At 43.8% G+C, this 20,439-nt stretch overlaps 1 protein-coding gene across 2 annotated transcripts; it reads left to right on the top strand.

The window, feature by feature from the left end:
- The first annotated feature begins 4,675 nt into the window (after positions 1–4,675).
- NFIL3 (nuclear factor, interleukin 3 regulated) lies at positions 4,676–19,434 on the top strand. 2 transcript variants are annotated; one of them, XR_003681317.2, is made up of 4 exons: positions 4,676–4,838; positions 16,276–17,547; positions 18,796–18,928; positions 19,093–19,434. XR_003681317.2 is itself a non-coding variant. In XM_024130890.3 (2 exons), the coding sequence occupies exon 2, from the start codon at positions 16,452–16,454 to the stop codon at positions 17,838–17,840; it is 1,389 nt and encodes a 462-aa protein (XP_023986658.1). In that variant the 5' UTR covers positions 4,676–4,838; positions 16,276–16,451; the 3' UTR covers positions 17,841–18,137. The 2 variants fall into 2 exon arrangements, 1 of the variants encoding a protein (XP_023986658.1); XM_024130890.3 differs by lacking the exons at positions 18,796–18,928; positions 19,093–19,434 and having other exon boundaries at positions 16,276–18,137.
- Positions 19,435–20,439: the final 1,005 nt, after the last annotated feature.

Raw genomic sequence — 20,439 nt, 5'->3', positions numbered from 1 at the left:
CAGTGCAATCCCTTTCAAACTACCAATGGCATTTTTCACAGAACTAGAACAAAAAATTTCACAATTTGTATGGAAACACAAAAGACCACGAATAGCCAAAGCAATCTTGAGAAAGAAAAACCAAGCTGGAGGAATCAGGCTACCTGACTTCAGACTATACTACAAAGGTACAGTAATCAAGACAGTATGGTACTGGCAAAGAAACAGAAATATAAATCAATGGAATAGGATAGAAAGCCCAGAGATAAACCCACGCACATATGGTCACCTTATTTTTGATAAAGGAGGCAAGAATATACATTGGAGAAAAGACAGCTTCTTCAATAAGTGGTGCTGGGAAAACTGGACAGCTATACGTAAAAGAATGAAATTACAACACTCCCTAACACCACACACAAAAAATAGACTCAAAATGGATTAAAGACCTAAATGTAAGGCCAAGCACTATATAACTCTTAGAGGAAAACATAGGCTGAACACTCTATGACATAAATCACAACAATATCTTTTTTGACCCACCTCCTAGAGAAATGGAAATAAAAACAAAAATAAACAAATGGAACCTAATGAAACTTACAAGGTTTTGCAGAGCAAAGGAAAACATAAACAGGACAAAAAGACAGCCCTCAGAATGGGAGAAAATATTTGCAAATGAATCAACTGGCAAAGGATTAATCTCCAAAATATAAAGTGGCTCATGCAGCTCAATATCCAAAAAACAAACCACCCCATCCAAAAATGGGCAGAAGACCTAAGTAGACATTTCTAACCATAAAAAGAAACAAAATTGAGTTACGTGTAGTGAGGTGGATGGACCTAGAGACTGTCATACAGAGTGAAGTAAGTCAGAAAGAGAAAAACAAATACCATATGCTAACACATACATATGGAATCTAAAAAAGGTTCTGAAGAACCTAGGGGCAGGACAGGAATAAAGATACAGATGTAGAACATGGACTGGAGGACATGCGGATGGGGAAGGGTAAGCTGGGACGAAGTGAGAGAGTGGCATGGACATATATACACTACCAAATGTAAAATAGATAGCTAGTGGGATGCAGCCGCATAGCACAGGGAGATCAGCTCCGTGCTTTGTGACCACTAGAGGGGTGGGATATGTAGGCTGGGAGGGAGACGCAAGAGGGAGGATCTATGGGGATATATGTATATGTATAGCTGATTCACTTTGTTATAAAGCAGAAACTAACACACCGTTGTAAAGCAATTATACTCCAATAAAGATGTATAAATAAATAAATAAATAAATAAAACCTATGTGTTCCTAGAATTTTTTCACCTTCTGTCCATGTAATTTAATAAAAGGACAGAAGAACCTCAAAAACCACAGTGCAGTGGAAAGACAAGGGTCATAGATACAGGGGCCCTGATGCTGCCCCTGGGTCCCCAGTGGTCACCAAAGGACTTTCAGTTGTGGAAAATTTTCTGCAAAGAAATCCAGAAGCCACTATCTAGAACCCATGAGGTGGAGCTGTCCAATCTGGATCACTAGGTAGGGAGCTGCCTTTCAGCCTCCAATGCCTCTCTTCCCCGGGGCATTGCTGCAGAACTCCTCCATCAGAGGGCAGACGGAGGGCAGACTCCGTCTACCTTAGATGGGGCATTTTCTCTCTCTCTGCCACAGTTCACATTCAGCGAACCTGAATTCTCATTAGATAACCCAGTTTGCAGCTACCCCTGCCTGAAGAGGCCCAGGGTAAAAACTTCTGAATACATATGTCCTCTTAGGTATTTTCTCCCTTGAAACATCTGCAGTTGTAGGGTGCTTCCCATCTCAAGAAGGAGAGGCCACATTCTTAGTCATTCCTCTCTCAAGTTATTGTTGTTATATTTGCTTAATCAGAAAGTGTGTTGGTAGTGTAGTCAGGTAAGGCTGAATGTGGTTGATTGTCTTCTGCCAGAAGTTCTCATCACGGTCCTGACCTTCTCTTCCCTCATCCCTCCCCCGCAGCACTGAAAGGAGCTGAGGATAAGGAAGTTTTGACTTCATCACTTCAACCAGACCCCTCTTCCTCCTCGTCCCAGGGACGTGGTAGCAACCCTGCTCTACACTCAGGCCCATGCTGATGTCTTACTGGAAGCCTCCCCAACCTGCGTAATTTGCTTCCTATGTTTCAGGTTTTATGTTCCATTTACTCGTATTAATCTGCAAGTGCTTGCCTAGTCTGTGAATATTCTAGGATATAACATTGGACACATCACCTCTTGAGTCATGCAGACAGATCCATCGTCGTATTGTTTGGTGGTTTCCTAATCACCAGGAGGAGCTAAAGAGTTATTTTCTAAGTTGGTATCACAGATGTCTTTTACACCTCACCTGCTTTCCAAGTAAGATGGCAGTTTAAAATGATGTACAAATATGATAGAGGCACAATCTAGAATACCCTCAAGTAATTAGAGGAGCATCAGGTTTCAAAATTCAGCATAAAGAACCAGTTTCCAGGTTCAGAGAATTCCTCCACTATCACCAACTGGGGTGCCTCCAAGCATGTTACCTACCTTTCTTGAATTTCTAAGTTGTTTTCTATAAAGCCATTTACTACTCATTCTACAACAGCTCTGGAATTCTATGAAATTATTTAAAAAGCAGAACAATGTGGAGAATATCTTTCCGGGGGGGGGGCGGTATGCTCTGGGTGGCTCTGGATTTCTAGGAACTACCTGCATTTCTAACCCTGAAAAGGTAACTGACATGCATATGGTTTTAATTTCATCTAAGAGAGATTTTCAAAGCTATAATGGGCATTGTGAGGATTTGGAAAAAAGGAAATGTATTAGTAAAAGTGAGAAAAGTGGAAAATATAAACCAAAATCAGGATTCATTTTCATCAAAGGAGTCAACTCTTTGGAATAAATGTCTAATAGAGGTGAGTGACTCAAAAGCCATACAGAGATGTGCTTCTTGAATTGGCAAGCATCTGGAAAGGTGGATTTGGGAAAGACGCTAAAACTCATATTGCATGTCTACGTTTTCAGAGCCCTGTTGATAAACCTACACTTTATGAATTGTGAACATGGGTGTGTTCTGAACCACAACATTGTCCTTGGAGAATAGTTTGAAATGTGAAGCCTTCCAGAAACCTAATACGTGATAAGCATGTTTAAGCATCAGTCTTTGGGTACTTATAATTCTGTAATATGAGAACGGGGAAGATAGAAAAGAGACAAATTAGCAAGCATATTTTCTATTGATGATGGACGTCGGTGATGGTAACTGGGGGAGGGGGGTGTTCACACTACTTTGGTGTTTAGTTCAAATTTTTCTTTTTTAAAAAAGTGTAGTTTTATCATAGGAAAAAGAAGTGGAAAGTCATGGAAGGCATTCAGCCCAGCTCCCGCATAGTCCAAGCAGACAGGAGGTCCTTCTGCACCTGCCACATTCTCTGTTTGGGCAAGTGGGTGCGTCACTGTCAGGAATATGGCTCCCTTAGCAAAGGCAGGCACTGCCGCTTTATCTGTAAATGCGCCATGTGTGTGCCACGTGCCTTTACAGTCTTTAGCTCTATGACTTAAGTCGCCGCGAGGTGCCCTTTCTCCCATTTCTTTAGGTCTCTTACGTAGCCCGGGAATCTGGGGGAGAAGACAACCACATCCAGTTAGAGGCAGAAATGACAGACTTGCTCCTAGCTTCGAGATTAAGAAAAGAGATCCTGAGCGGCCGTCTCACACCCCAGCAGCAAACGCCAGCGGGCGTACCAGCTGGGCGAACCCCGCGGACTCGCACCCCGGGCAGCCACTCTCTGCGTGGCCGAGGGACGAGGGGGTGGGTGCCGAAGGACCTCGGCCAGCTTGGTTTGCCAGTCGTCTTAGCAACAACTTTGCAGCCATCATTTTCGTCCTAATAGTGGAGGGGGCGGTGTTCGTGCGTTGAGCTTTCCCCCCTCCATCCGCCCCCTCTCTCCGGGCAGTCGCGCTCTCAGGGGAGACGCGCCGGGCTTTGTAATCTCTGCCTACGCAGCACCGCGGGGCCCGGAACGGCCGCTCGGCCCCTTCCCCTCTGCTGCTCGCCCGGGCTTCTGGCCGTTCGCCAGCGCCCCCGCCTCCCCTCTCGCCCACCCCAAGGAGGAGGGGTCCTCCCGGAGTGTGAGGGGAGGGGGAAGGCGGAGGTCCCTGCCACGCCCGGGCCGCGGCAGCCTGCGGCCCTCGGCCCGGCACTCGGCCGGCAACAGGTAGCTTGGTCGGCTGCGCGCTCGGGGAGACGAAACGCGCGCCTCTGCGAGTGAGCGAGGGTCGCTGGGCTCAGAGAGGCACCTCGGTGACCGAGAGGGCGAAGGAGGCGGTAAGGGGAGCGGGACGGTGAGGCGGGGGTCTCGGGCCCCTCCCCATGATCGCTCCAGTCGAGACGGCCGCGCCGGCCGTTGCGCAACCCTGGAGCGGGGCGCCGGGCGCTGGGCGTCCCGGCGCTCGGGCGGCGGCGGTGGCCGCGGCCGGGAAGGGACGCGGGCTGCCGGTGGCGCTGCCGGGAGGGGGAGTGGGCGGGGGCGGGGCGGGGGCGGGGCCTCGGAGAGCCTGCCTCCGCTGGCCGCGGCCATTGGTGGCGGGCTGGGGGCGGGTGCGGGCTCGGCGATTGGGGCCGGGGCCGCCCGTCACGGCGGGCTGGCGGTCGGCGACGTAGCGCCGCGCTCGGAACTGACCTACTAACACACATCTCCCGGCGCGGCCACGGCGCCCGCGGACCCGGCGCGCCGCCCGCCTCCCGCGCCGCGCCCTCGCCTCCGCCTGCCGCCCCGGAGGCCCAGCCGGACCCCGATCCCCGAACGCCACCGGCTTCGCTCACGGCCCCCGTTCTTTCTCCCCGCCGCCCTGAGAGCAGGAACACGGTAAGCGCTCCGCCCACCGCCGGCCCGGGCCCGGCACCCCGCTCCCTGCCCGCTCCCGGGGCGCGCGGCCGGCTGGCGCGGGGCGCGGGCCAGGCTGTGCGCGGGGTTCGGCTGTGCGCGGGGCTGGCCGGCGGCTGCGAGTGTGCGCGGGGCATTCATTACATAAACTTTTGCTGCCTTGTCAGGAGGGGACTCGCCACCTTAAGGTGGCTGCTTTGATTGCAGCGCCCTCGCTCCGGCACGTAGTCCAGGCTGGCTTGCGCTCCCCCCGCTGCTGTTGCATAATGTCTCCTGATTTCAGGAAAATTCATGTTTTGATAGAGAAGAGCGCCGGGGAGGCTGAGCCGAGGCTGAGCCTTCTCGTGGGGAAGGGCAGCGCTCTTTCCTTTCTCGTCCCTTCTGCGGGGCTGGCGGCGGCAGAGAGGAGGGGAGCTGAGTAATGGGGAAGAGTCTTGATTTTCTCGTTGAGAAAGAGCGTTGGTAGCGTGAATGGTGACGGCATTCGGAGAATGCCTGCGCTGCGTTTGTTTGTGTCCGGGGCTGAGTCTGCACAGACGTTTTCCACCCTTTTTGTCGTCAGCGTGTTTTACCAGCGCTCGGGGAGGTTGTGGGATTTGTACTTGCATACATTGCATAATCTGCCCACAGTGAAATATTGGCAGGGATTACGGGCTGATGTGGGAATGTGCGCGTACGTGTGCAATGATTTGGTAATTTTAGCGCCGCGTTGGCTATTGGATCATTACTTACCTGTATACTACGTCCCAAATAAAAAAGATGTATTTTTAAACACTCCTACAAAACATAAAAGGAAGAATTCCTCGGTTTGTATTCTGATCTTGGATACTACCCGAGCTCGTCCCTTAGGTGTTCTGAGCTATTATTTTTAAACCTGGGACGAACCATTGTGACGTTCACCTCCCCACCTTCCTAATTTTAATGCATTCCATTCGATCAGCCCTTTTTCTCACCTTATTGTCATTGCTTTTTCAGACACAAGACAGATCACATAATAGTTTCCTGGAAATGTTGTATTATGTAACGGACGAATTTGCTGGCAGTGAGCACAGGAAGAGGGAGCTAATTACGTGATTTTATAATCTTGCTACAAAGAAAGTAGGACGATCTCAGCCTTTAAAATGTCACTGTAACAGTTTTTTTTTTAAAGGATATTTTAAACAGGAAAGTAGACAACTGGGTAAGCATTGAGTTTGCTCATGCAGCCGAATGTGTGTCTTTTGCCCTAAATGAAATGTGCGTTCTTCTAAATTTAGCCCTATCACATTTTAACAATTGTGGCCTCACAGCGCTATTTCTGGCGTTTTCTCCAGGGCTGTGGGCAAATACGAGTTCAAGGCCATTTGCTGTAGTTTTAACTCCACGCCTTCGGAGACCTTTGATAAGACTGTATTTTTAGGAAGGCATTTCGCAGAGCCCGGTGACTTGCTGGATGCTGACTCCCATTTATCTTTTTAAAGGACACTTTAGGAAAGCGCTGTTCCCTGAGAACAGCAGGGGATGGCCAAGTGTCATCTTCTGGTCTTGGCTTTTGTAAATAACAACAGCGAATGGGGTCACAGTATTTGTTTCACATCGTATTTTTGTTTTCTCCAGACCAGATATGATTTATGGGAAACAGATATAGGTTAGTAGATTGTATTTTTTTGGTGGATGTCCTAGTTTTATTCGTGTGAGGATTATATGAATATATAATGTACCCATATTTTAAATTTGTTCCTGGACTCTTACGTAGTGTGTATGTGAATATATGTATATGATGGTGTGTGTGTATGTCAGATTTGTTTTCCCCTAATGTACTATTAAAATAACTAAAAAGCAGGGTTGTGGACGGATTTTCGGTGGGAGGGGGGCGGAAGAGGGGACGTATTACAGAGGTTCACCTCTGGAACAAATCTATTACCCCAAGTAATTGAAGTCGCTTTCCAAGAAGCTAATTTTGCTTCAGGCCCCGAATGTCAGACCCCGACCTACTTTGGAGCGCAGGCCGGGAGCCCCGGGCCTGCAGGGGGCCGCGTAGCGCCACCTTCCGATCGCGACCTCAGGGCTGCTCCCTTGCCTCCCGGCCTGCCCCTCCCTCCTGCTGGCCCTTGGGGCCTGGGGGCGAGGTGTGGGTGGCGGGCGCGGACCTCGGTTAGCAGCAGGGAGCGCCCTTGGGCGGCGCTTGGACGGGGGCTGCAGGGCGGCCCGTGCTGCTCCTCCTCGCCCCCTCCTCACATTCCTTTGTTCTGGCGCGGGGGTCCTGGCGGCGCCAAGGCCCCGCTGCGCCGCCCACCCGGCGGGGGCGGGTCCTGGGGAGGCGCGTGGGGGGACGCCGAGGGACCGCCCGGGACCCGAGAGTGCGATGCGCTCTGGGTTCGCTTGGGCAGGAGGAGGGAGGGGGAGGATGAGAGGGCAGCCGGAGGGGCGGGAGGGGAGCCAGGAGGGACCCAGGGCGAGGCCGCTCCGCAGCTCCAGGGGCCTGCCTTACTGCTTTTTGCGTGCTGAGCTTCTGAGCACCGCAGGAACCTTTGTTCGGGGAGGCTTCATTGTATGCCGGAGCCGAGGGCTTCTGATTCTCTTGAAGTGAAAAAGACCTAAGAAAACCTCCAAATGTCAACAGACCACAAAAATTGGGGGGAGGGGAGGTCCACTATTGGTGGTGGTGACGAGGAGAACCCCATCTTGACTGTAGCCAGTCGAGTCGATGTATTTTTTTGTGTGAATCTTTAGTCTATGTGGTCAAAGGCTAGAGTAGAGAGAACTCAAATCCCCCGAGTTCAAAATTTTAAAAAATCAAAACACTTGTGTGGATGCCGCTGTCCTGCTATATAAGACTATAGTACTTTCATCCTGGCAATAAGTCTTCTGAGGCTGTGCTCATGCAAATAAATCACAGTGAATTCAGGGCAGCGTCACAGATGTTCTCTGAAAGCGCATCAGCGCAGTGCTTTGTTGAAAAGTTGGCTTCTGTGGGATCAAATCCTACACCCCATCCCTAATGGTTTCTCTCTTGAGTTTCAGGCCAGTCAGTAGTTAGGAAACAGTGAAGTGCTAAATAAGAACACAGGCTGTGGGCTCAGAAGAGCTGGGTCCCAGGCCCCAGCCTGTAATCTTGGGCACTGCCCTGATTTCCATAGGCCTCCAGGGTAAACTGAGGGAATAAAACCTGTTTAGCTGGGCAGTTGTGGGGAGCTCAGTAACTGCTTCCTGTATAAGTGACCAGGAAGTATATATATATATATATATACATATATCTATATATCTATATATATATATACACATATATACATATATATATTTTAATAAAGGTATTCACCTGCATTTTTCACTGCCTAAGTCTGTGCAATAAGGAATAAAGTTTGAACTAAGCCTATAGTTAATGATTCTTCTTGGGACTTCCGTGGTAGTCTGGTGGTTAAGACTTCACCTTCCAATGCAGGGGGTGCAGGTTCCATCCCTGGCCAGGGATCTAAGATCCCACATGCCTGGGGCCAAAAAACCAAAGCATAAAATAGAAGCAATATTGAAACAAGTTCAATAAAGACTTTAAAAATGGTCCATATCAAAAAAAATCTTTAAAAAAAAGATTCTTCTTGAAATACTGTACTTTTTTGTTCTAATAATGATTAATTTCTTTCTCAAAACTATTTGCCATTATGTTTGATGGTAATTTTAGTTTGAAGGGAATTCTTGACAGGATTGCAGAACCTCAGACTACCCAAGTCATTGGGTTAATGTTTGGGGGAACTGTTTAAACGAACAGGGAGAGGTGAGTTGATGGTTGCAGGAATGGTGTAAAAACTGCCAAACAGCTGCCTATTTTCAGTTCCCTTTACCTCTCTGTGATGGTTTTCCTGGTCCCGGATAATCTATCTAAAATTCTAGTCTGAGATCAAAGGCTGGTTAGACCTCACAGATGACCTATGTTGGGAGGGAGTGTGTGCAGCCTGTATGGTTAAAACGGTAGGACATGCCCCAACTGCTGATGGTTGGCCCTTTTGACTAACACAGAAGTAAATTTCGTTTGGTTTACCCTTACACTTGCAACATAGGGCAGTGCTTCACTACGAATTACGAGAGGCAAAAATTAGGCCTAGAACTAATCATCATCATCGTTTCCTTGATGCTGCTCATTCTTCAGAAATGAGATGAAGAGCTAATATTTGCTAAACATGTACCCTGCCTGTGCCAGGCACTGTGTTGACTGTTCTGTTATCATCACCATTTTAGACATGAGGAAGTGGAGGCTAAGAGAAATTGATTAGCAGCCCAGGCCAGGAGCCTGTAAAGGGGATTGGGGAGGGGGGTTGGGTAACCCTCTGTCTCTGTCCCTTCCCTGAGTGTGAGTGCAAGCTCACTGGAGTTTTTGAAACAATTTCCTTTTCTGTGTTAAAGACTTGTCTTTGCGAAGTGCAATTATAACATCACTATGATGCAACAAGCTGAAAATTAAAACCCTTTGTTCAGGCCCTTTCCCATGTTGAGCAATGTGCCTGACTCACCAGCTGAGTGGATATTTCTAGTTGACCTTGCTTTGGTCCATAGAGTCCGTTCTGAGACGTGAATGTGATTGCAGCATGGAGTGGAAAAGGTGCAGTCATGTTGCCGAGGCTTTATTTTTACCCTAGTAAAATCACACATACTTCATTATTTCCATTGTAATCCAGATGGCATCGATGCTGTTCAAAGTTGTTTATTTTTAATTTGTATTAAGGAATGAGAGCACACTTGGGATTCAGTTCAAAATATGACAGAAACAATGTAATTGAAGTTTCCTTTAATATTCATTTCTTGTTTTTGTAAGGTATGCCTGTATTTCACAGGGTTAACACATTGTTTGATATCCTGTTATTTTTCTAAATTATATTTGAGTTGATTTTTATCCAGATTGGACTTGTATAAGAATGTCGAAAGACATTGACCTTTGATCACAGACATTACATAAGAGTTTTCCAGTTTCAAAATGAGCTTGTCTTGCCACCACCCCCAATTATCTCTCAAATTTCATTACAAATACCTTTCTTGTAGTTAAAAAAATTACTGTTTCTCATATGGTTTTAATTAGAGTATGCTAGCTTGTTTTTATGGTAAGAAAGTTTAGTAGGGATTTACTAGATGCCTTTTGTAATAATCTGTGCTTTGAGGACTCATTTTCATTGGAAGCAGAATGATGTTTATAAGCCTTTTAGTTATCAGAACATGGTGTCTTTTAATTAACTTTCTAGGGATCTAAAGCTGGAGTTAAGTAGCCTTCAAATAAACACTAAAAATAAACATTTAAAATAATTTCTATTCATGAGGCACATAATAAATGACATTTGTAATCGTCTGCTCACTGGGAAGGAAAGTGAACAAGAAATTAAAAAGTCAAGCTGAAGAAAAGTGGGATGATTCTTCAGTATAATTAGGGACATTCAAAACCTTGCCCTACCATACCATTTCCTCAGCCAACTCTGCATGCACCCCATTTTTCCCATCATTATCCCATGTTGCATGTTGTCTGGTATTACTTACCTGTTGCAGAATTTCCTATAACTGGGTAACTTCATAATTACCCATGTCCCTTAAGATCTAAAATTAGTTGCTAGCCTGATAAATTATCTTTTTGAAACTTTCAAGAAAACAAGTGGTCCCCATTTTGAAGTGAATGCAGAATTTTTCATAAGGCATTAGTATTTCATCAGCCCCATCCTCCCAGTTCTCCTCCCTCAAGCCTTGAAGTTGTTTGGATGTGTTAGCATCTATGCATTTGCCCTGAGCAGTCTTCAGAATATTTTCATTGAGAGTTAGATTACAAACAGTAGCCTCTTTTTATAAAAGAACGTCAGGTCATACTATTTCATATTTCAATCCCTTACATTATATCTGCTATAATAAAATGCAATGTTGTCATCATATTAAGTTTAAATCTAATTTTCAAGTAGTCCTTTGTTGAGGATGAAAGGGCAAGAAACTTGAAATATTTTCATTTATCATAAACTTGCTCTGGTTTTGACACATTCATTTACAGAAGTACCCGAATAGAAAAAGTAGGCCAGTTTGTTGCTATGATAGGAAAGATTTTGGCAAAGTGTGAAAGTCTGTTTATGTGTGTGTTCATAGCTTGATCAAGTATACATTTCTCTCTGACTTCAGAGTCTGTGTTACTAGATACAGAATTATATTATTAATGGGAGGCACTTCACTGGCACTTAAAGAGGTTTAACATAGTTTTCTTAATTTAAAAAGTATTTTTTCAGCCTGATTAGAAAATCCTCATGCAACTTCAATGTTTCCTTAGTTTTTTCATCCCCCACTCCCCACTAGATTTTATTTTCATCCATGAAAAGAAGTAAAGCATTTTATTGAAACAATCATGTCATGGATTTTACCCACAGGAAGAAAATGTAGGTTAACATTTGCTAGTATTACTAGTTTAAAGAGCTGTGAATTGATTCATTAACTTTATTTTTTCACTAAAATGGCACTTATCTCAAAAATAAGCAACTGCCTCTTAGTAGAGAGATGGTTTGTAGTTTAACATAAAAGAATATTTTTCTTTAATGGTATCTATACTATACCTGTGAGGGTGTAAACAATACATTCAGAGAGTAGAGGGAAAATGAGGTAGTTCTATCAAAATATTTCCAAATCATTGGGCACGTCAAATAGTATTTCATCTTGTATTGACAGAATGTTAAAATCAAAGTATAAAATAGAAGCAATTTGCAAAGAGATAATAACGAATTTTCCTCATAGTAGATTTTAACATCTAAGCTATTAGTAAGATTTTAGATGCTTGAAACAAAATGTTTCTTCTCTTCTTGTTTTGTAACAAGTTTGAATTGTCCACCAATATTTCTCTGAGAGATGTGTTGGCGGCCAGAGAAGATACAGGTCTGTCATTGTAAACATAAGTCATAAGGTCCCTCCTCAAAAAGAAATTTGGGCTAGAATTTGTGTTGTAAAGCTTTATTCTTTTAGAGAATTTTCTAAACCAAATTTATCTTAATTAAAAACAATATTTAGGTCATCTGACTTAAATAGACTTTAAAATCTGGGTTTATGAAACATAACTCCTGCCTGTAGAAATAGTGTGATGTACTATGAAAAAGCATTAATTAGCAATGGTACATCTGAGTTAGGTGTGGGAAAATATGTCATTAGAATGTGATGACTCCTGCTCTTAAATTTCTCCTTTTATTTGTGTTTTTAAGAAGCACCCATATTATCTAATGCGTGTAATGAAGCTGATCGTGCTGAACACTCCAGCATCATAGAATTGTCATTTAGTGTCAGTTACTCACCAGAAAGGAAACTAGTGGTGACTGATGTAACACAGCGTTAGTAGTGATCTGGAAACATGAGGCAGAGGTGAAATGACTGTTAAATTAATCATAAGGGAAAACACTGGAATCTGACATAAAGTGATTAGTTAGTTGAGCATAAAAACTGATGTCTTTAGAAGGCATTGTAAACCGCCTTTACATTCACTTTAATTTAAATTTATTGTTGAAGGGCACAAATAGATTATTTGCCCTCAACATCTCTGCCCTCTAGTGCTGCATGATCTTGGGAAATTCACTCAGTCTTTCTGTGTTTTAACTGCCCTCTCCCACCATGTTGAAAATGGATACATTTTGGTTGTGTACCAAAAAATCACAGGTGACAATGCTAATAGCTATAATTTTTTTCCTTCTATTTATTTTAGCATGTAGGTTTGCCCAGAGATTAAAATTTTAGCAGAGATATGAAAATTTAGAATGTTTTCTCAATTCATTAAATACTTGCAGGCTATACAACTCTGCGGAAGCTGGAGAAAAGTTCCAGATGGTACCTTTGTTGTCTTCAAGAAGTTCTGGCAGCATCTAATAGTGCTTTACTGCCCCCAAAGTCACTTAGTAAATGGGGATATATTACCCAGAAATGAGAGTAACACAGAAAGGAACTGTATGTAAATGAGATGCATTGCAGGGATACACACCAGAACAACCCTCTGGGAGTACAGGAATGGGTACTGTTAGAGGAATTGGATTAGGGTCAGGGCTGTCCTGGAACCTTAGCTGTGCCGCTTAACTAGCTGTGTGACACTGGGCAAGTTGCTTAACTTCTCTGAGCCTTAGTTTTCTCATCTGAAAGTGGTTATTATGAGGGCAGTGAAATAATGACAGGCCAGGCTCACAGTGCCTGTTGCATAGTCAGCGTTGAGTAAATGGCACCTGTTATAATTGTTTTTATTATCACCATACAAAGAAAAAAGCAGTGCGGCTAGAAACAATGTGCTATGTGCACCAACCCCCCATGTTGGCGGTGCTCCTAGCACACCCCTGGGTGAGCGCTGTATTCACAAGCCTGTCTCCCACCAAAGACTAAGGGGTCCCTTGACTCTTGGGAGTTTGATTCTTCCTTCCCTCTTTATGTGCCCCCAGTCTGGCTCAGTGCCAGGTATACAGTAGGTGCTCCATATGTGTTGACTAAATCAAGTAATGAATAAGAGAAGCTCTGTGTTACTAAGTTAAATATCTTTTTTAGAATTTAGGTAATATCAGATTTAAAAGAATGTATCAACGAAGTGTTTTTGGCACAAAGCTCTCTTATATAAGGCAAATGAGTGACTGTCAATCGGATGTTGAGCACCCTAATAGGTTCAGTTTGTTTCTAGGATACAAATATATTAACTTGCGCCCTGAACTAATTTGCAGTCTAGTTGGACATACAAAACAAACATGTAGGAAGATACACATTGTACAAAATCAGCACCTCTCTCTACAGTATCTCACACTGCTGATAAACTCTTTTCAACACTGCAAGGTTATTTGATAAATAACATTATAGAAAATATCCTAATGTCGTTATGGGGCGATTTGCTGGTGGAATCATAGAGGCAGTTAATATGTGCAGATGAAGGAAGAATCCAGATTCTAGCACACATAGTGAAATTCAAATAGGAGGAAGATTAACGGAAAAGAAATGAGATTTTTCTGCAGGTTTTGAATGTACCAACAAAGTTGTAGAGATGACAAAGTGGACATACAGTACTTAGACACCCAGAAGAAATGGGTTAAGAGATTTTAGGACAAGTGGGATATTTTTGTTAAATGGAAGTAGTGTTATTATCTCTACGCAGTGTGGCAAGGGCTGCTTGCCCGCCCTCACTCACGCTGGACTCAGTGCAATTCTTTGGACCAGGAGATTGAAAAGAGTCCTAACTCACTCAATGTAGGTTTGAAATGATGAAATGATGAAAGAATGAAAAGTTTAGGAAGAGTAACTAACACAGAATGGTGGGGCATTTCAAAAGCATAACTGTAAAAACTCATAGGTGAGGTGAAATGTAAAGGGAATGTAATTTTTTTTTTCCAAGGAAGGGACAAATTAAAAAATGCATGGGGCTTCCCTGGTGGCGCAGTGGTTGCGCGTTCGCCTGCCGATGCAGGGGAACCGGGTTCGCGCCCCGGTCCGGGAGGATCCCACGTGCCGCGGAGCGGCTGGGCCCGTGAGCCATGGCCGCTGGGAGGGAGGCCCGCGTACCACAAAAAAAAAAAAAAAAAAAAAAATGCATGGAAGATAAAGAGTCTCAAGTGGAGAAAATACTCAGAATAATAGTGTGCAAGGAACTGCATAATGTTTTAAAAAACAGTAGTATCTGGGGATACAGTGGAGATTTAAAAAGCATCTTGGAAAAGTTCAATGTAATTATCTTCCTGGAACTGGAATTTTTACTCTTTGCTTCAACATTCATTTTATTTCAGGGGGGAAGACTTAACTGAATTAGGGAATACAAATTCTTGACAGGAGGGAATAATCCATTCAGTATATTGAGGGAAAAGGGGTTTTCATATCGGAACAAGAAACCTAACTGGAAATATAGGAAGCAGTGTTGTTTACTAAGTGATAACTAGGAAGCTCCCCTTTCTACACCATCATGGCCTGCTGTGGCAGACTCATTGCCTTCATTTAATATAGATTAAAGCTATATTTTCAAAAACACACGGAAGCTCGGTGTTTGTAATCACAAGTTTTGCTAAGTTGCAACTCACTGTTTCCATTGGCTCATTTTGATGTACAGAAACATGGCATTAAACCTTATTCTTGATGATCCTGAAATTATTACATCATTCCTTCTCTTCCTTCTGGAAAAGACACAGGAAGCTGGCAGTCTTTTCCAGCTGATAAAATTAAACGTCATTAGTCATTATAAAACTATGCACAAGAAAGAAAGAGAGATATAAAACAAAAGCATTAAATCTTTTTAATAAGGCAGGAAGAGTGCTATATACAGATAGTGCTGAATGAACAGTTGTCTTACCATATCTCCTTTATGAAAGTATTACCTGCTGGAAAATTAGGCAGAGAAGCCCTGTCCAGGAAGACAGATCCAAAATGACCACGAGAAGATTGTTATTGGAACTTAATATGGATTTATTATCTCCTGTCAGGCCAAGTTCGGATTATAAATATGTCATCAGTGGAAAAGGAAGCTAGTTGATGGTTCTATTTTTGAGTTCTTATATTTTGTTTGAAACTAATTAGTAAAATGGAAAGAAATTCTTTCCATAATTACATTCTCTTGGTTTAAAATAATTTTAAGTTTCAAGAAGGCACTGTACTTAAAAAAAAAATCCCTTTGAATAACAAGCGTTTATTTTAGTCTGAAGGTACTTTATCAATGAAATCTATTATGACAGAATTGTCAGGACCAAAAAAAGCACTGTGGATGCTTCAATCTTAAGTGAATGTTTGATAAATCAATTTGAAGGAACCAGAAAAAAAAGAACATTTCTAACCTCATAGCACAAATGCATCAAAAGAGGTGGCTTTATTGAAAAGAGTCCTTTTCAGGTGTGCTGAGTCACTTGGCAGAATGACCGTGACATCAGCCACATGAGAGATTAAACAACTACAACTCAGTTGTTTGTGTGGCTTTTATTTTTATTTTTGTGGCAATAAAAATTTAGCTCCATTTATATTTGATTCCAGGTAATTACAGAATTTGTTTACTGACATTAAAGGGGTTTACTTGGAAAAGTTCCTTTTATGAGGCGAGCTTGTTTGCTTGGCAGTGATATAAGTGCTATCTGCAAGTATTCAGAAGCCCCACAAGATGCAAGTACTATTTAAAAACTTACCAACCAGAGGCGATCTGTCATTTCCTTCCTGTAATGTCCTATCCCCACATGCCCCACCCCACCATTTTTCCTCCTGAAACACAGTCTTCCTCTGTTTTTCCCTGGGGCAGATGTGTTTTTTTCTCTCACTGTCCTGGACCACAGGTCTCACTGTGGACTTGTCCTTTACAACTTTACCGTATAGGTATTTGGGTACTTATTTTCCTTGCAAGATTGTAAACTCTTTGAAGGGCGGATATATCGACCCTCAATGCTTCGTGTACTTTCTTGTACATAATTGGTAAAAAATATTTACCAAATGGATAACTGTTTCTCTTCATGTATTGCAGGTGACCTAGAAGACCCCTACTCCGTTCAGTGAGAGGAGCCGAAGAGGTTTATCCTGGACGGTAGAACAAAAAGAAGACATTTGATGGATTTTAAACCACAGTTTTTAAAGCATTGGAGAATACTGAGGAAATAACTTCTTCTCCTGAACCGCATATATAGGTTAAGGTTGTTTCTGATGCAGCTGAGAAAAATGCAGAGCATCAAGAAGGAGCAGGCATCTCTTGATGCTGGTAGCAGTGTGGACAAGATGATGGTGCTTAATTCTGCCTTATCCGAAGTCTCCGAAGACTTGACGACAGGGGAAGAGCTCCTTCTCAATGAAGGAAGTGTGGGGAAAAACAAATCTTCAGCATGTCGGAGGAAACGGGAATTCATTCCCGACGAGAAGAAAGATGCCATGTACTGGGAAAAGAGGCGGAAAAATAACGAAGCTGCCAAGAGGTCTCGGGAGAAGCGTCGACTGAATGACCTGGTTTTGGAGAACAAACTCATTGCACTGGGAGAAGAAAACGCCACTTTAAAAGCGGAACTGCTTTCCCTAAAGTTAAAGTTTGGTTTAATTAGCTCTACAGCCTATGCCCAGGAGATTCAGAAACTCAGTAATTCCACAGCTGTGTATTTTCAAGACTACCAGACTTCCAAATCCACCGTGAGCGCCTTTGTGGATGAGCAGGAGGCCTCGATGGTGGCCAGCAGTTGCATTTCTGTCATCAAGCACTCTCCACAGAGCTCTCTGTCTGATGTTTCGGAAGTGTCTTCGCTAGAACATTCGCAGGAGGGCCCTGGGCAGAGTGGCTGCAGAAGCCCAGAAAGCAAGTTCCAGGTCATCAAGCAAGAGCCGATGGAACTGGAGAGCTATGCCAGGGAGCCCAGAGATGACCCGGGCGCCTACCGAGCGGCCGTGTACCAGAACTATATGGGGAATTCTTTTCCTGGCTACTCACACTCTCCCCCTCTGCTGCAGGTCAACCGATCCTCCAGTAACTCTCCAAGGACATCGGAAACCGATGAAGGTGCAGTAGGAAAGTCATCCGATGGAGAAGATGAGCAGCAGGTTCCCAAGGGCCCAATCCACTCTCCCGTCGAACTTCAGCGTGTCCACGCCGCAGTGGTTAAAGTTCCAGAGGTGAACTCCTCTGCCTTGCCACACAAGCTTCGGATTAAAGCCAAAGCCATGCAGATAAAAGTGGAAGCCTTCGATCACGAATTTGATGGCACACAAAAACTTTCTTCACCTGTTGACATGACGTCTAAGAGACATTTCGAGCTTGGTAAGCATAATGCCCCCAATCTGGTACATTCTTCTCTCACTCCCTTTTCAGTGCAAGTGACTAACATTCAAGATTGGTCTCTCAAATCCGAACACTGGCATCAAAAGGAACTTAATGGCAAAACTCAGAATAGTTACAAAACTGGAGTGGTGGAAGTGAAAGACAATGGTTACAAAGTCTCTGACCCAGAGAATTTGTTTTTGAAGCAGGGGATAGCCAACTTGTCTTCAGAGGTGGTCTCACTTAAAAGACTTATAACCACACACCAAATCTCTGCTTCGGACTCTGGGTAAAATTACTACTGAGCAAGCTCTGGGCATTTAGAGATGTCATTTGCAATAGATAGTACATTTTGTATTAGGCTGCATTTTCACTGGACTTGTGATGTCATTTCACTGTAATGTTCACATGTTGACTGTTGGGTGTCTTTCTGTGCACAAATTATTATGAAGATTAGACTGTGTTATCACTCTGCCTTGTGTATAGTCAAATAGTCCATTGCAAAGGCTGTATATATTGAACATTATTTTTGTTGTTCTATTATAAAGTGTGTAAGTTACCAGTTTCAATAAAGGATTGGTGACAAGCACGGAACTTCTGCTCCATTGCACTTCATTTTATGGGAAAGAAAGAGCAATTTAAGTTACAGAAGCAGATACTGTATTAAGATATCCTGCATTTTACTTATTTGGGGGAGTTTTCTCCCATCTATAAGGGAAAACCAAAACATAAGTTCAACACATAATATTTCTTTTTCTAGTTTGGCCCAGGCTATGATAAGTTCGAAAACCTTCCAAAGAGGGAGAGTAGGGAAGAGGGGGTGGGGAATGCATTTTCTTGCATTTGAGACTAGTAATTTACTAAATTACGCCCCATTCTCTATTTTTCTTTAAGGTTACGTTTTCTCTATCCTTTTTTTTTTTTAAGTAGAAAAATCCAACTTGTTTAGCATCAGTGTCTCTTTAGTCATCTCTCTTTTAAGTATGACACATGGATGTGGTCAGTTGAATCACTGACCCAGTTTATTATTTAGAGGTTCATTAAAAGAGTGGACAAAAGACTAAGGACGAAGTCATTTTTATGTTATTGTAAATCTTAACAGTTCTCGAATATAAGTCTAGGGAATTAAGCTAGTGAAATATGGTTTTTATTTAGTTTCCAAAATGTCAAGGAACACATCAATGATCACATTCCACCACATTCAGTCTGTGTAATGACTTGGTTTTTTTTTTTTACTATTTGTTAAAGATGAATATAAATAATAGCTCCAGTTTGGAAACTCTTTATAATATAGAAGTCCAGAAGAAAGCATCATTCTAAGTAAACTGATGATATGACCATGACTGATCATTTGTCCAGGATCCTCAGTTGCCCCATAGAAGTAAGTGTCCTCAAATACAGACCAAGTGTGTCTTCTGTTGCAAGGCGGGACTGGCTTCTGGGTGGGGTGGAAGGAATGGGTGGATGTTGATCAAGCACAGCTTTCCCCATGGCTCTTCTCCTCACCAAAGCCCTCTCCAGAACTGTTTCTTTTCTGTATCCTAGAAGTGAGGAGGAGGACTTGGAGGCTTCATAAAACATGTGCAGGGGGCTTCCCTGGTGGCGCATTTGTTAAGAATCCACCTGCCAATGCAGGGGACACGGGTTCGTGCCCTGGTCCGGGAAGATGCCGCAGCAACTAAGCCCATGCGCCACAACTACTGAGCCTGCACTCTAGAGCCCGCATGCCACAACTACTGAAGCGCGCACACCTAGAGCCCGTGCTCCACAACAAGAGAAGCCACCACAATGAGAAGCCCGCGCACCGCAACTAGAGAAAGCCCGCGCGCGGCAGCAAAGACCCATTGCAGCCAAAAATAAATAAATAAATAAATAAAGTTTAAAACACGTGCAGGATGACTTAGCACTCACTCTGTCACCCGTATCTCGTGGTGGCACCTAAGAAGGGCCGTCCTCCACAACAAGAGAAGCCACCACAATGAGAAGCCCGCGCACCGCAACTAGAGAAAGCCCGCGCGCGGCAGCAAAGACCCATCGCAGCCAAAAATAAATAAATAAATAAATAAAGTTTAAAACACGTGCAGGATGACTTAGCACTCACTCTGTCACCCGTATCTCGTGGTGGCACCTAAGAAGGGGCCCAGTCATAACATCCCAGTTTAGGGGTCTCCAGCGTTTTTGACTGCCTGGTTTGATTTTTGATATCTTAAACTTCCTGCACTTTTATATTTTAAAAAAACGATCCTTTGAGTTAAAGGGAATGCTAGAACACGCACACACGCCATTCACTTTGTCCTTTTGGACACAGTGACCAGTTTTCTCTCTGAAATCTCCTGACTCAGAGGAATGTGTTGCCAGTCTTGGCCCTTGGCCTTCCTTCTTTTTTATTAGTGACTGACTGGGTGAGGCCCAGAGGGAAACCCATCTCATTTGCAAATGTTATAAAGCAGAAGAGGGCTAAGATATGGGAGACAGTTGAGATCCAAAAGCATTTCACAGCCTAGAATGGATGGAATGAATCTAACCCAATGAATTATAATAGGGATAGAGGGTAAAGTCGGGTTCCTATGCGAAGTGGGTAAACAAAAGGCTGTCCAAGTTCACAACTGGGAGAAAACAATAACTACGTACGGAGGGGAAAAAGCTTTAGTTCCCTCCAGCTTAATGTGAATCAGTGCCCAGTGGAATGCTGGATTGTGTCAACACAGTGTCCAAACACGTGGACAACTGGCCTGCTCTCCTGGGCACACGCGCGCCAAGAGATGCAGTAGTAAACATTCCAAAGGAACCCATCAGAGATGGAAGATTTTGCAGCCATGAAATAGGAGCAAATATTAACAAAACTGTTGATAAACTGCCCCGAAAATGGACAAACCTTACACTGTGTGGGAC

The sequence above is a fragment of the Physeter macrocephalus genome, chromosome 9, assembly GCF_002837175.3.
Source record: "Physeter macrocephalus isolate SW-GA chromosome 9, ASM283717v5, whole genome shotgun sequence".
In the NCBI taxonomy this organism is placed as follows: domain Eukaryota; kingdom Metazoa; phylum Chordata; class Mammalia; order Artiodactyla; family Physeteridae; genus Physeter; species Physeter macrocephalus.
Note: the sequence above shows the minus strand (reverse complement) of the source record. Positions and strands in the feature narration are given on the sequence as shown.